Consider the following 16,851-nt stretch of genomic DNA (forward strand, 5'->3'; position numbering starts at 1 on the left):
TTTTCAGGCTTTAAGTGGGACTATTCTCCAATTACAAGAATTCCTTCTGATATCTCTTGGGATCTCTTCAAATGCATTTCTATTCAGGGTAATATCCTTTAAAGCTGAGCAAGACTGAGCAAAAGGCCTCAGTCTTCTGCCTTTCTGAAAAGGATATTCCACATAGCAAGTAGTTTAAAAGCCTTAAAGTCAGATAGATACAGATTCGAATCCCATCTCTACATAGACTAGCTGATAGGTTAGTCTATATGATTGCTTGTTACTCTACTTCTATCCTTAAAATAACTCTATAAAATAAGTACTTCGATTTATCCCAATCTGTAGCTGAATGGACTGGGGCTGAGAATGGCCCCCTCCCCTGCTCACTGTATGGCCAGCCATCCTGCTGGGAGTTCCCAAATCAAGATACTACCAGCCAGGCCCAGAAGGGACCCGTACTCATTGTACAAGGGCCTGGGGTTCACTGCCTCCGAACAGCAGTAAATAAGTAAAATACTCATCTCCCTCTGTGCTCGGCATCTTCCCTTTCTCAATTCTTGTCATTCTTGGTTTTATCAACCCATAATTCTTATTCTTTCCTTGTTATGTTTTAACTCAGAGTCTGAGCTGCCTTGTTGGATCTGCTTCAGCCATGGAATATTGTTCTACGGTCTTCTTGTTGTTAGGAAACCCAGCAGAAAACATAGCCGTAGCCACACGTCTGTGTGCTTTTGCTCGGTATCACGCAAGCCCGAGAGAAAACCATCTCTGCATCATTGGCATGTTACCACTTCTAAAGGAAAGAAAGATCTGAAGCAATCATAGCAAATTGCTAATATCTAGTCAATCTGGATGGCAGGCACATGATGTAATGATATTTCCAATATTTTTCTGTAAGTTTTAAATATTTCATGAATAAAGTGAAAATAACTCTAAATAGACTGAAATCTTATAAAATGTGAATAAAATATGGCTTTTCTTATAGAGCAACTACTCATAGAATGAAAATACATGTTATACATTGGAAAACAAGTAAATGCAGCCAATATGTAAATGCATAGTTGCCTAATAGTAGATTACTTATTACCATTTTTCTCCCCAGGTCTTAAAATATACACATATCTAGTCCTCTGATTTGGAGTTTGACAGTTAAAGAACTGTTGGCAAAACAGACAGGAAGGCATGGGGCCAAATCTGGTGACAACCAGGCTAAATGACTAGATGTCAGGAGGCCACACAGAGTGGCATTAATCACCATGGGGAATTATAGTCCCTCCCTCTCTTGGGCTAAAAAGCATGTTCATCAGCCTCCTGAGAGGGATTCCTTCTCACAAAGCAGTTTTATTTTAACCAAGCTCACAAGGTTGGTATATATAATCAGAGTGCCCATATATTATTTTACAATGGGCAGTCTGTTATACAGACACATACAGACTCCCTATAGAGAAACTTACATTTGAACCTCAAATTACAATCATACATTTACATGATTAGCAGAGCATGAGAAAAGAGGAGGTGTTAGCTACCACTATTGAATATCTGATAGCATCAAGATACAATAGCTCAATGCTTCCAACTTCATATGAGGGAAAGACCTGCCAACAAGAACAAAATGCTAAAAACAATCCCTTGGGCAAAACTCTCTCTCCTCTGGGTAGTGCCTGGATGGACATTGTCAAAGTCTGTCCCATGACGCTCACACTTCTGTGCCTTAGTAGCCACCAAACACCTCTTTCAGCTGAGACTCCCTTTCACTCAGTGTGCTGTATACTCAGTCTTATAGCAGTTCTTATAAGCCTCATGTCATAGAATCAATTCTACCAGTTATATTTTTAGAGCTTATAAAAGACTCCATGTAGCAGCTTAAGTCATAGAAAGATCTTTATGAGGCCCATGATATAACTTCATGAAGTTATTCATCAATGTATCCAGGTCCCTAGAACAGCACAAGATACTCGACAGACAATAAATATTTCAAATGTAAATGAAAAAAGCTCATTTTTTTTAAAAGTAGTTCAGTACAAGCTTAGAGCCCACAAATTTTAACTAATCATTCTCACCACTCACTTGATAAATACAATTGTTCAGAACCTGGGAACTTTCTCTTACATATACTTTTCCACAGTCTGACTTACTTAGAGAAAATACCCCAAATACCATTTATCACCCATCAGCCAGTACCACTACTTCCATCACCAAGTATTATTTTAGAGGTCCATTTTCATATTTTTCCTATGTATTCTAGTGCCCAAATGGGCATCAAAATGAACTAAGCATCAATTCTTGAGAAAGAGGATATTTTGGCACCTCCTCTCTGAGGTTACCCTCACTCCCATCTGAGTGTGTACTGTCTTGTATCAAATAAACTTTTTTGTTGCAAAAGCCAATTGCACTTGTCTCTGAACTCTTTTCCACGATAAAGACAAGAGCTCTCCAACCTCCACCTCTGGTGTTTAATGCCTTTGTTAGTTTCCTATTTCATCCAATTTTCTAGACTTACGCACAAGTCTTCACTCTCTCTGTCCTACTTCAGACAAGTAGGGAAGGGCTACTGAGATCTCTGATTTGGGCTTTCAAGTCCCTGTCACTTGGGTGACTCAGATGAGACCGTAGCTGTACAATCATGCTCTTCAGTAGCTTGCCTGGAAATCTCCTTTCTTTGCCTTTGGGAAGTTCTCAGAACATAATATCACTCCATCCAGTGCTCTGCAGCTCCCCCAAATCCTGGGGTGACAGGGGCTTAGTTCTCACACCATGCAGATTCAAGTGGACACGGGACACCAGGTGAGCCTGGCTTCAGGAGTGGCAAGGGATGTGCCCAATGCTGAGCAGGAGTTCAGTGAGCTTCCCTCTCCTCCCTCTGGTCTCCCTTGCCCTCTGCTGCCTGTGCGGCTGCTGCCATTCACTGCTACTCTAACTTTAATGAATACCTTCTTCACCTACACTCGTCCAACCTGCTGGGGAATTCTTTCTCAGTCAGAGTCAAGAACCCTCCCCTGTCCAGGTTGAGGTTTTACCTAGTGCACAGGGAGAGACCTCCCTAGATGCAGCTGCCTGACAAAATTTTGACAACCACAAAAGGACTCCTAACACGATACTCACTAACCATCTAGGTGAGGAGGAATTCTATGCTTCGCTTAATAAGGTACTCCTTGTCTTTTTCTCTAGGATCCTCAGTTGTTTTTGCTGCCTCTTTGGTAGGCATAGGTCAACCATTTAAAAGCCACTAAGGTGCTTGCTACCTACAGTAGAGTCTGGTCATGGAACAGATTAGATTGGCTCTAGGCCACCCACCAACCTCAAGACAATGTTTGTGCATAAGGGTACACTGTGAAGCAAAACAATTCACCCTAACCCATGGCACAGTCTTCCTATTGGATGTAGTCTCAACTGCCAAGGATCCATTTCTTCCACTCTTGGTGCCTCCTCCCTGACTCAATCTAGCACTCCTTTCTCTTGCCTGCACACTTATCACTTTCGCCTTTGGGATGGGCAGTCTGTTGGGTCTGTCTATGCCAGCCAGGGTTGCCTAGGATTTAAGCCATTTGGGGTCCCTATGAGACAGCCAAGATGAGACCTTGGCCTTTGGGCTAATCTTATCACCCATCTAATTCGATGTTGCCACATCGAGATGTTTCATCTCCCATCTGGGCGATTGAAAGTAAAGTTATCAGGATGCTCAATTAACAGGAGCCTACCCATGACTTCAGAGCCTGACAACCTTTTCCCCTTCTCCCACACTCCCATTCTTAGGGCCACAGCCAAGGATGGAGTTGAGCTATAGGGACACATATGCATGCTCAGGTGGACCACAGGATTTTCCATGCATGCCTAATGCAGGGCTGCAAGACCTGTGCACACCTGGTACAGGCCCAGGTGTGGAAGGGTGCCTCACATGACCTGCATCTACAGGTACTTTGGGGTTTCTGGGGATGCCAGGACAACCCCTAGCCTCTTGGGGATTAGGGACACCTGGTTGCCCTTGGTGGTAGTGGACTCCTTTCTCCTTTCAGATTCCAACTTAGTCATGGACGATATGTCCTCCATTCTAACTGACTCCCCACTAGGATGCATCCTCAAAAATCAGGAAGTCTTTAAACTGAACTCCCTGAAATGAAAGAATTTAATCATCTGCAACACACCCTGGCTCCCAAATGGCACTCTAAACTACCTGACCTTAGGGTCTACTCTTAAAAACTGAGAGACTATTAAGTTTGATGGGCTAAAATGAAAGAAATTGATTTCCTTCTGTAACACCAGTTGGCTTCAACACAAACAGCCAAGCAGAAAAAATGGCCCCTAAATGGGACCCTTAATTAAAACACTATTTTGCAATTGAATATGAGTAACTAGAAAATCTTTGTATCAGTTTCTCTGTCTGTGAATATGTCCTTATGTTACCTCTGGATGGTATTGGTAAAAATTAATTGGTTTAAAGATAAATGCTCATAATAACTGGGGATTCCAAAACTTTCAGAAATTCTGATAGAAAATATTCAGCATCAATGCAAATTTAAGTTTAATTAAAACAGGCATGTCTTTAAGGTTATCAGCATTAAAATGAAAACTTTTATTCTGCCTAGGTTTACTTAAAGTCATTCAAGTTGATGTTATAAATCTCTCAAAAAATAAAAAGACTTGGGAGAATGGCTGATTTTGATGTTTAATGAAGGCTTTGCAGGCAATCTAGCATGGTTCTTACGAACAAGTGAACTAAATAGGTGTAGTAGGTAAACTCTTTAACAATAATTATGTATTACAGTATGTATACTCAAAAAGAGTTTGAAAACCTTTTTGGTAACCTGAAACCTTAAAATTTTGCTAAGTTCAGTAATGAGTCAAGTTGATGAATTAGATCACTTCCAAATAAGATAAAATAATGAAACATTAATTACTGAATATAGGTTTATCCACTTTGGCTTCCTTATTATGGAGACACTAAGACAAATTTGGATCTATTAGTTAACATATTTTGTGTTTATTGAAAGATTGTACTATGAAGACCACATGTTTCTAGAACTTATGAAGTATATTCATAAATTTGCCAGTCTAAAGAATGCAGGTGTAATTGTTTCTTAGTTTTCACTGAAAATTGAGGTTTCCAGGGATTTTTAATTCTAACTATCAAGTACACACCAAGATTAGAATTTTGTTTTCTGTTTGTTAAAAGGACATTTTTTCTTGAACTATTAATCTTCTCTTAATATTGAGAGATTGTGGAGGGTTTTTCTAATTGTTTTATCAGAATAATTCCTTGTGCTTAATGCCTCAATCAGGTGTTTGAGTACTTAAGAAAAGAAAATCCTAATGTTAAAAGAGCTAAGAGCTAGGTTTTGCTAGCAACAATGTAACTGTCTGTACTTGCTTTTAAAATCTTTTATTGTCACTTTGGATAAATGGAAAAGTGCTGTTTCATGGCTACCTGGTACCTTAAAAACTTGATATTTTTTTTACAACTTCCCAATATCAAATTCAAAAAGATCCTTTTTTACCTCTAGTTAACTTTGAGGTTTTTTTCAGAGGGTACCTGGGACATGTCAGACTAATTTCTCCTCATAAAGGAGAAATATTTACCTAATTCAGCTTATTTATTTGATATATAAAACTACCTGGGAAGCATTGCCAAATGAATTATCCTAAATTTTAGATTGTTGAACTGTGACATATTACAGAAATCACCAAAATTCCTTGTCAATTGCCCATTTTTAAGTCTTTTTTCATTTATAAATAGTTATTGTTTTACTTCGGAACTAGTAGAAAACTGGATTCAAGCAGAGCAAGAATTAATTACATAACAATGAGTAAACTGAGGAGAAGGATTTTAATTTTTATGACTCTTTGTTTCAAATGTTTCTGATCTTAAAATACATATGTGTGTGTTTATTTTTAAACTTTTTCTCTTAAGTTAACATACAACAGTTTAGCAAGTTAAACCTTTATAAACAAAATTGAAACACTTCTCTTTCTCTCTCTACCCAATCCCTCCAGAATTTGGAACCTCTCAGTAAGTATTTTTATATTTTATGCCAATATATTTATTCACATAAGTTCAATAAGAATCTATTCTACTTGTGATATCACCTCACACCAGTTAGGATGGCCACTACCAAAAGGCAAGACACAACACATGTTGGCAAGGATGTGGATCAAGGGGAACCCTCCTACACTTCTGGTGGGAATGTAAATTAGTTCAAACACTGTGGAAAGCAATAAGGAGGTTCCTCAAAAAAGTAAAAATAGAAATACCATTTGACCCAGAAATTCCACTCCAAGGAATTTACCTGAAGAAAACAAGATCCCTGATTCAAAACCATGCACCCCTATGTTTATCACTCAGCTGCTTACACTAGCCAAGATATGGAAGAACCTAAATTTCCATCAATAGAATGACAGGATAAAGATGATGTGTTATATATACCCAATGGAATACTATTCAGCCATAAAAAGAAAAGAAATCCCAGAAAAAGAAGGGAGAAAAAAAAAAGAACCTTTAGATTGTGTTTGAAACAGGGTAATAAGAGAGTTAAGTTAGATTGTTAGATAGTAAAGAAGCTCCCCTTGAACCTTTGGTAACCACAAATCTAAAGCCTGCAATGGCAAAGTATATATCTATCAATGATCACCACAAATGTAAGTGGATGGAATACACCAATCAAAAGACACAGAGTTACAGAATGGATTTAAAAACAAGACCCATCTACATGCTGCCTACAATAGACACACTTCAAACCCAAAGATACAGACTAAAAGTGAAGGGATGGAAAAAGATTTCAGTCAAATAATAGGGGAAAAAAAAAGAAGTTACAGTACTTTTATCAGACAAAATAGACTTCAAAACAAAGTACCAAGAGACAAAGAAGAATATTGTATAATGGTAAAGGGGTCACTCCAACAAGAGAAGATAACCATTGTAAATATCTATACACTCAACATAGAAGCACCTACATATGTGAAACAAATACTAACAGAATTAAAGGGAGAAAGAGAATGCAATGCATTCATTTTAGGAGACTTCAACACACCACTCACTCCAAAGGACAGATCAACCAGACAGAAAACAAGTAAGGAGACAGTATCACTGAACAACACATTAGAACAGATGAACCTAACAGACATCTACAGAGCACTCCACCCAAAAGTAGCAGGATATACATTCTTCTCAAGTGCACATGGAACATTTTCAAGAATAGATCACATGCAAGGACACAAAAAGAGCCTCAGTAAATTCAGAAGGATTAAAATTGTACCAACTAGCTGCTCAGACCACAAAGGTATGAAACTAGAAATAAATTATGCAGAGAAAATGAAAAAGTCCACAAACACAAGGAGGTGTAACAACATGCTTCTAAATAATCAATAGATCAATGACTAAATAAAAACAGAGTTCAAGCAATATATGGATACAAATGAAAACAACAACTCAATACCCAAAAATCTGTAGGACACAGCAAAGGCCATTCTAAGAAGAAAGTATATTGTAGTACAGGCTTACCTCAAGAAAGAAGAACAATCCCAAATGAAGAATCTAAACTCACAATTAATGAAACTAGAAAAAGAAGAACAAATGAAGCCCAAAGTCAGTAAAAGGAAGGACACAATAAATATCACAGCAGAAATAAATAAAATTGAGAAGAACAAAATGATAGAAAGAATCAATGAAAGCAGGAGCTGGTTCTTCAAGAAAATAAACAAAACAGATAAACCCCTAGCCAGACTTATCTACACACATAAACACAATCAGAAATGAGAAAGGAAAAATCACTATGGACACCACAGAAATACAAAGAATTATGAGAGAATACTATGAAAATTAAATACTAACAAACTGGATAACCTAGAAGAAATGGACAACTTGCTAGAAAAACACAACCTTCCAAGATTGACCCAAGAAGAAACAGAAAATCCAAACAGACCAATTACCATCAATGAAATTGAATTGTAATCAAAAAACTACCTAAGAACAAAACCCCTACAACAGATGGCTTCACCACTGAATTTTACCAAATTTAGAGAAGACCTAAGACCCATTCTCCTTAAAGATTTCCAAAAAATAGAAGAGGAGGAAATACTTCCAAATTCATTCTATGAGACCAGCATCATTCTAATACCAAAACCAGGCAAAGACACCACAAAAAAAGAAAATTACAGACCAATATCCCTGATGAACATAGATTCAAAAATACTCAACAAAATATTAGCAAACCGAATTCAAAAATACATAAAAAAGATCATCCATAATGATCAGGTGGATTCATTCCAGGGATGCAAGGATGGTCCAACATTTGAAAATCCATCAGCATCATCCACTACATCAACAAAAAGGACAAAAACTACATGATCATCTCCATAGCTCTGAAAAAGCATTCAACAAAATTCAACATCCATTCATGATCAAAACTCTCAACAAAATGGGTATAGAGGGTAAGTATCTCAACATAATAAAGGCCATATATGACAAACGCACAGCCAACATTATACTTAACAGCGAGAAGCTGAAAGCTTTCCCTTTAAGATCGGGAACAAGACAAGGATGCCCACTCTCTTCACTTTTATTCAACATAGTTCTGGAGATCCTAGCCACGGCAATCAGATAACATGAAGAAATAACGGGCATCCAGTTGGGCAAGGAAGAAGTCAAACTGTCCCTGTTTGCAGATAACATGATAACGTACATAAAAAAACCCTAAAGAATCCATTCCAAAACTACTAGATCTAATATCTGAATTCAGCAAAGTTGCAGAATACAAAATTAATACACATAAATCTGTTGCATTCCTATATACTAATGATGAACTAGCAAAAAGAGAAATCAGGAAAACAATTCCATTCACAATTGCATCAAAAAGAATAAAATATCACCTAGGAATAAACTAACCAAGGAAGTGAAAGACCTATACCCTAAAACTACAAGACACTCTTAAAGAAATTAAAGAGGACACTAACAAATGGAAATTCATCCCATGGTCTTGTGTAGGAAGAATTAATATTGTCAAAATGGCCATCCTGCCTAAAGCAATCTACAGATTCAATGCAATACCTATCAAAATACCAACAGTGTTCTTCAATGAACTAGAGCAAATAGTTCTAAAATTCATATGGAACTACAAAAGACCCCGAATAGCCAAAGAAATCCTGAGAAGGAAGAATAAAGCAGGGGGAATTATGCTCCCTGACTTCAAGCTCTACTGCAAAGCAATCAAGACAATTGTCTCGATTACTACTACAGTAATCGAGACAATTTGGTACTGGTACAAGAACAGACCCATAGACCAGTGAACAGAATGAAGAGCCCAGATATAAATCCAAGCATATATGGTCAATTAATATAAGATAAAGGAGTCATGGGCATACAAAGGGGAAATGAGAGCCTCTTCAACAGCTGGTATTGGCAAAACTGGACAGCTACATGTAAGAGAATGAAACTGGATTATTGTCTAACCCCATACACAAAAGTAAACTCAAAATGGATCAAAGACCTGAATGTAAGTCATGAAATCATAAAACTCTTAGAAAAAAATACAGGCAAAAATCTCTTGGAAATAAACATGAGCAACTTCTTCACAAACATATCTCTGCAGGTAAGGGAAGCAAAAGCAAAAGTGAACAAGTGGGACTATATCAAACTAAAAAGCTTCTGTACAGCAAAGGATACCATCAGTAGAACAAAAAGACATTCTACAGTATGGGAGAATATATTCATAAATTACATATGTGATAAGGGGTTGACATCCAAATTATATAAAGAGCTCATGCACCTCAACAAACAAAAATAAAATAAGCCAATTAAAAAATGGGCAGAGGAGCTGAAAAGACACTTCTCCAAAGAAGAAATTCAAATGGCCAACAGGCGCATAAAGATGCTCCACATCACTAATCATCAGAGAAATGCAAATTAAAACCACAATGAGATATCACCTCACACCAGTTAGGAGGCCACCAACCAAAAGACAAACAACGACAAATGTTGGTGAGGATGTGGAGAAAGGGGAACCCTACTACACTGCTGGTAGGAATGTAAGCTAGTTCAACCATTGTGGAAAGCAGTATAAAGGTTCCTCTAAAAACTAAAAATAGAAATATCATTTAACCCAGGAATTCCACTCCTATAAATTTTCCCAAAGGATGCAGCAGCCCAGTTTGAAAAAGATATATGCACCACTATGTTTATCACAGCACTATTTACAATAGCCAAGAAATGGAAGCAACCTAAGTGTCCATCAGTAGATGAATGGATAAAGAAGATGTGGTACATATACACAATGGAATATTATTCAGCCATAAGAAAAAAACAAAACCTACCATTTGCAACAACACGGATGGAGCTAGAGGGTATTATGCTCAGTGAAATAAGCCAGGTGGAGAAAGAAAAGTATCAAATGATTCCACTCATTTGTGGAGCATAAGAACAAAGAAAAAACTGAAGGAAAAAAACAGCAGCAGACTCACAGAACCCAAGAACAGACTAACAGTTACCAAAGGGAAAGGGACTGGGAAGGATGGATGGGAAGGGAGGGATAAGGGGGGGAAAGGGGCATTATGATTAGCACACATAATGTAGCAGGGGGGATACGGGAAAGGCAGTATATACAGAGAAGACAAGTAATGATTCTATAGCCTCTTACTACACTGATGGACAGTGACTGGAATGGGGTATGTTGGGGGTACTTAATAATAGAGGGAGTCTAGTAACCATGATGTTGTTCAAGTAATTCTACAATAACAATATCAAAAAAAAGAAAATACTCAACAAAATCTTAGCAAACTGAATTCAAAAATACATCTAAATGATCAACCATCATGATCAAGTGAGATTTATTCCAGGGATGCAAGGATGGCACACTATTAGAAAATCCATCAACATCATCCACACATCAACAAAAAGAAGAACAAAAATCACATGATAATCTCCATAGATGTCAAAAAAGCATTTGAAAAAATGCCACATCCATTCATGATAAAAACTCTCAACAAAATGGGTATAGAGAGCAAGTACCTCAACATAATAAAGGCCATATACAACAAACCCATAGCCAATATCATACTTAACAGCAAGAAGCTGAAAGCTTTTCCTCTAAGATCAGGAACAAGACAAGGATGCCCATGTTCCCTTTTATTCAACATAATACAGGAAGTCCTAGCCATGCAATCAGACAACACAAAGAAATAAAAGGTATCTGATTAGTAAGGAAGAAGTTAAGCTGTCATTATTTGCAGATGACTTGATATTGTACATAAAAACCCCTAAAGAACCTACCCCAAAACTATTAGAACTAATAACTGAATTCAGCAAAATTGCAGGATAAAAAATTAATACACAGAAATCTGTTGCATTCCTATACACTAATGATGAACTAGCAGAAAGAGAAATCAGGAAAACAATTCCATATACAATTGCATCAAAAAGAATTAAATACCTAGGAATAAACCTAACCTATGAGGTGAAAGACAGAATAACTACAAGAAACTCATGAGAGAAATTAAAGAAGACACTAGTAAATGGAAATCTATGCCTTGTTCATGGACAGGAAGAATTAATATTGTCAAAATGGCCATCTGCCTAAAGCAATCTACAGATTCAATGCAATCTCTATCAAAATTCCAACATCATTCTTCAGTGAACTAGAACAAATAGTTCTAAAATTCATATGGAACCACAAAAGACCCCAATTAGCCAAAGCAATCCTAAGAAGGAAGAATAAGCTCGGGAAATTATGCTCCCTGACTTCAAGCTCTACTAAAAAGCCACAGTAATCAAGACAATTTGATACTGACACAAGAACAGGCCCATAAACTAATGGAACAGACTAGAGAGCCCAGATATAAAACCAAGCATATATGATCAATTAATATACAATAAAGGAGCCATGGGCATACAATGGGGAAATGACAGCCTCTTCAACAACTGGTGTTGGCAAAACTGGACATATATAGGAGAATGAAATTAGGTTATTGTCTAACCCCATACACAAAGGTAAACTCGAAATGGATCAAAGACCTGAATGTAAGTCATGAAACCATAAAACTCTTAGAAGAAAACATAGGCAAAAATCTCAAATATAAGCATGAGCAACTTTTTTCTGAAAGCATCTCCTTAGGCAAGGGAATCAACAGCAAAAATGAACACATGGGACTACATCAAACTAAAAAGCTTCTGTACAGCAAAGGACACCATCAGTAAAACAAAAAGACATCCTACAGTATGGGAGAATATATTCGTAAATGACATATCTGACAAGGGGTTAACATCCAAAATATATAAAGAATTCACATGCCTCAACACCCAAAAAGCAAATAACTCAATTAAAAAATAGGTGGAGGATGTGAAAAGACACTTCTCCAAAGAAGAAATTCAGATGGCCCACAGGCACATGAAAAGATGCTCCACATCGCTAACTTAATTAAAACTACAATGAGATATCACTTCACACTAGTTAGGATGGCCAACATCCGAAAGACAAGAAACAAAAAATGCTGGCAAGGATACGGAAAAGGGGGAACCCTCCTACATTGTTGATGTGAATGTAAATTAGTTCAATCATTGTGGAAAGCAATATGGAGGTTCCTCAAAAAACTAAAAGTAGAAATACCATTTGACCCAGGAATTCCACTCCTAGGAATTTATCCAAAGAAAACAAGATACCAGATTCAAAAAGACATATGCACCCCTATGTTTATCAGAGCACTATTTACAATAGCCAAGATATGGAAGCAACCTAAGTGCCCATCAGTAGATGAATGGATAAAGAAGATATGGTACATATACACAATGGCATACTTTTCGGCCATAAGAAAGAAACAAATCCTACCATTTGCAACAACATGGATGGAGCTGAAGGACATTATTCTCAGTGAAATAAACCAGGCAGAGAAAGACAAGTACCAAATAATTTCAGTCATTTGTGGAATATAACAACAAAGCAAAACTGAAGGAACAAACAGCAGCAGACTCACAGACTCCAAGAAGAGACTATCGGTTACCAAATAAAAGAGGGTGGTGAGGATGGGTGGGGAGAGAGGGAGAAGGGGGTTAAGGGGCATTATGATTAATGCACATAATGCAGTGGGGTCACAGGGAAAGCAGTATAGCACAGAGAAGGCAAGTAGTGCCAATTGCATCTTACTATGCTAATGGATGGTGACTGTAATAGGGTGGGAGCGGGGACATGATAATATGGGTGAAGTAGTAACCACAATGTTTTTCATGTGAGACCTTCATAAGATTGTATATCAATGATGCTTTTTAAAAAAAAACAAAAAAAAAAGAAAAGAAATCCTGCCATTTGCAACAACATGGATGGATCTAGAAGGTATTATGCTCAGAGAAATACGTCAGGCAGAAAAAGACAAATACCAAATTATTTCACTTGTTTGTGGAGTATAAAACAAAGCAAAACAGAAGAGACATGCATAGAATCAGGTAGACCAGACAGCTTTAAGGAACTAGGGTTGACTTTATGGAGCCAATAAAGCCCCTTGGAAGAACTGGTCTGGTACCTTGGTTATCAGGTTTTCAGCAGCTTTACCAGATGAGTAAGGAAGTCTAGTTCCTGGCAACCTCAGAATATCTTGGGAACCTTGAGAAGGGAGGAATTACAGGTACTGCAAGTGAAACCTGATGGCAAGTCTCTAGCTTGGCTTTCCTGGCCTCAAGAGACCTTTAAAATTTCAACCCGAAATTCCTTATGAAAAGTTTCCAGCAAAGCACATTTAAAAGAGCCTGTGTGATGAATTGCTGTTCTTGATGTTCTTATGTAAATTATCAGGCCAAGTGCTTTGAAGCTAAACTTATTTTACAAACAAGTTCATCTTAATATGTTACCTCTAATAAAAATGAGGTTGACTGTAGAGAGAAAATAACTATGTTCAATAGTGCAGCCTTATTGGTTTTAAATTCTAATACTAGTCATTATGAAATGGACTGGATCATGAATTCTGATTTCCTCAAAATATCTGGCTATGACTCTCCAAATGATTCCAATTTTCTTCCATCATTTCAATTGAGGTCTTACTATTCCTGGTCCTCATATTCAGCCAAGCATCCTTAATCTCCTTGTCAAGTCTGTTCTCTCCAGTTTGCAGAAAATCTAACTCCACATGTTGCTAAGACAAGAATTTCAACCCATCCCTCACGCTGATAAAGATGCATCCTGAAACCTAGTTGCATCCTCCTTTACGTGCTTTTGTCCATCTCAGCCGCTGCTGCGACAATTGCATGTCCTCTCTGTCACTGACAAACAGCAAGGAACTTCTGGACCCATAGGTAGGGACAATGCCCTCCTCAGCAGGAAGCAGTTACAGAAGGAAGACCAACACCAACTTTCCCTTGAAAGATTTCAAGGGTCCACACTCCTTGAGGTGAGGCAGGGACATAAGGCAAGCATCACAATTAATTTGTCCTGCCTATGATGAAAAATGCTGAGATATAAGGAGTAAAGTAAGAACAGGAGGGACTCCATCTTCAGTCTAAGATTCCATTTTAAAAACCAGGGAATTAGGAGGTAAGATTCCTAACATATTTTATGGTAATCAGTCAGTAACTTACCCTATCTTAATGCAGGGCAGGCAATCCTAAATGATATGTCCCCATGGCTCAAGGGTAACTACTATCTTGGAGTAGGACAGGTTCAAGAAATTCCTTGTGTTAAGTTTATCTTACAGAATATCTAAAGGACAGATGACGGCTGATGACACAGTGTCCCTCACTGGAGACAGACATCATGAGACCACATGTCAAGCCTACACCCACCCTTTGCCCCATTCTTGAAAGCCTTCTAAGACAGAATCCTAAGCCCTTAAGCACACCTCCTCTCTGAGGATGCCTGTACCCCTGTCTGAGTATGTACTGTCTTATATCAAATAAACTTTCTTGTCACATTAAAAAAAAAACAGAAAGAGGATATTTCCATATCAAACAATATAACATACCACTTCTAGTGCAGGAGAGAAATAAGCACATAAACATTACTAATACCTGTATTTATGGAAACATACAGCACCCTGCTACTAAAATGGGCCAACAAAGGAACTTTTTGGTGAAGGCATGAATCCAACTGTCCTTCAGGTAAGACCGACCCCAGCATGCATGTGCTGTGTGTGTTCTACTCACTGCGTACTGGAACTTTTCATTATGTTCACGGTCATTGGCTTTTACAATCCGTTCCACTTCTAAAGAGAAAGAGAAATCAGGTATGAAATTTAATTTTCTACCCAAGGAAACATACAACTCATTAAGCTAACATCACTTAGGTTACTCTGATTGTTGTCAAGGTTGCAAGAATTCTTTCCTTTGAAATTTGAAGGGCATTGGTTTTTTCCAGCCTAAATGTTGGAACATCTGTTGGAAAGTCCCAAAATGGAAAGTTGAAATGTTTCTCATTGTTTTTCTGATGCCAGCCATAAAATAAAACATTATGTGTCTCCAATTTCTATATCCCTATAGCTCTACAAAGACCCTTTCTCTTAACTTCAAGTCCTTCCTAAAGGAGACAGAGCTGCTGAAACTCAAATGTTGCCCTTGAAAAGAGATTTTTTTTTCTAAAAAGTCAAAAAATATAACAGCCAAACAAAACCATACTGAAGCAGCCAGTGAGGTCATTGACTTCTTACACTCAGAGAGTCAAAGGTGGTATTTCTAAACAACCCAGGAATAGTGAAAGGAAACTCCACATTATCAGTATACTAAGACATGTCCTGAGCTGGAAGTAGTCAAAATACAGAATATCTTCTGGAAGCAAATGCAAACACCAATACAGATAACAAACTCAAAGATCATGATAGTGCAGAAATTAAAATTTGCAAAGGGAAAGAAGAAACAGTGCCTAGAAACCCAGCAGAGCATGTTTTTGTAGTAAGGGTAGCAAGTTCTTGCTCTATGTTTACTGAATCCAGAGTTGACAAAAGTGCGGTGGTGGAATATTGAAAGCTCTAGGAAGAACAGCAGCAAAGTAACCACCAGCTATCAGTGCTGGGCTCTCATGGCAAGTGACTCAACCATCTCACTGGGGTCCCCTTAATCCCAATTCTCCAACTGGGTAAGTGACAGATGGTAAAATGTATAGAGATAGTGGTAAGAGTCTGAGTTTAGAGAAGGTACATGCAACCACAGAGATATAGGAGACTGGAGGGTGGAAAGTAATTTGAAAGCACATGTTGGGGACAGGAAAGGAAGAGGAAGAAGAAAGAGAAGAGCTGGCTGTAGAAGGGATGTGAGAAAGACAAGGGAGATGAAGAGGGAGGGAAGAAGAAAGGAACATATTTTATCACCTGCTCCCCGACCCCATATGCCAGGCACCACCAATTAGAAGAACTGGCCACTTTTTCCCAAAAGACCAAGAGGAATCTACATGTCTTTACAGCCCCTTTGGCTCAGTTCTTAGGTACAAAGCTCACCTCTGAGGACTGCTCCTGATAAACACTACAATGTCTTCGGTTATGGTTGGGTTGCTACCATTTGCAATGTTTGTCTGTTTGACATCCACCTACCATGGCTTCCTTCTCACGCATCTAACACCGTCAGGTCCTCGGATTGCCCCTGTTCTCCAGGCTAGCTCACCTAATTGCTAATAAGAACAATATTAGATGCTGTCCCCAGACGACAACACCTGAGTGGGTTTGCTCAGACAGGGTGTAACTGAGGTCCAGAACCTACCAGGAAGCATCCCCAGAAAGAAACATTTCAAACCCTGGCTATAAAAGCACCACCCTCTCTTTTTTGCTGATTACCTAACAAAGAGCAAAAATATCAAGGCCCAAAATGGCATTTGGAGGGTGAGGGAACTTAAAAGTTTAAAACGCTGGATGATTTGTTTATACATCCCTACCTTAACCCAGGCATAGTAGAACTGCCGGCAGGAAAACAATGGATGCTATTGG

The 16,851-nt window shown here is 38.1% G+C and overlaps 1 protein-coding gene across 3 annotated transcripts in view; it reads right to left on the reverse strand.

Moving 5' to 3' along the window:
* ATP8B4 (ATPase phospholipid transporting 8B4 (putative)) overlaps positions 1–16,851 on the reverse strand; it is a 222,013-nt gene that overhangs the window by 179,968 nt on the left and 25,194 nt on the right. For all 3 annotated transcript variants that reach the window (XM_073211786.1, XM_073211788.1, XM_073211787.1), the window contains exon 3: positions 15,086–15,144. In XM_073211786.1, coding sequence (XP_073067887.1) covers positions 15,086–15,144 — 59 coding nt within the window. The remainder of the gene's footprint in view (positions 1–15,085; positions 15,145–16,851) is intronic.

Source organism: Manis javanica, chromosome 8 (assembly GCF_040802235.1).
Source record: "Manis javanica isolate MJ-LG chromosome 8, MJ_LKY, whole genome shotgun sequence".
In the NCBI taxonomy this organism is placed as follows: domain Eukaryota; kingdom Metazoa; phylum Chordata; class Mammalia; order Pholidota; family Manidae; genus Manis; species Manis javanica.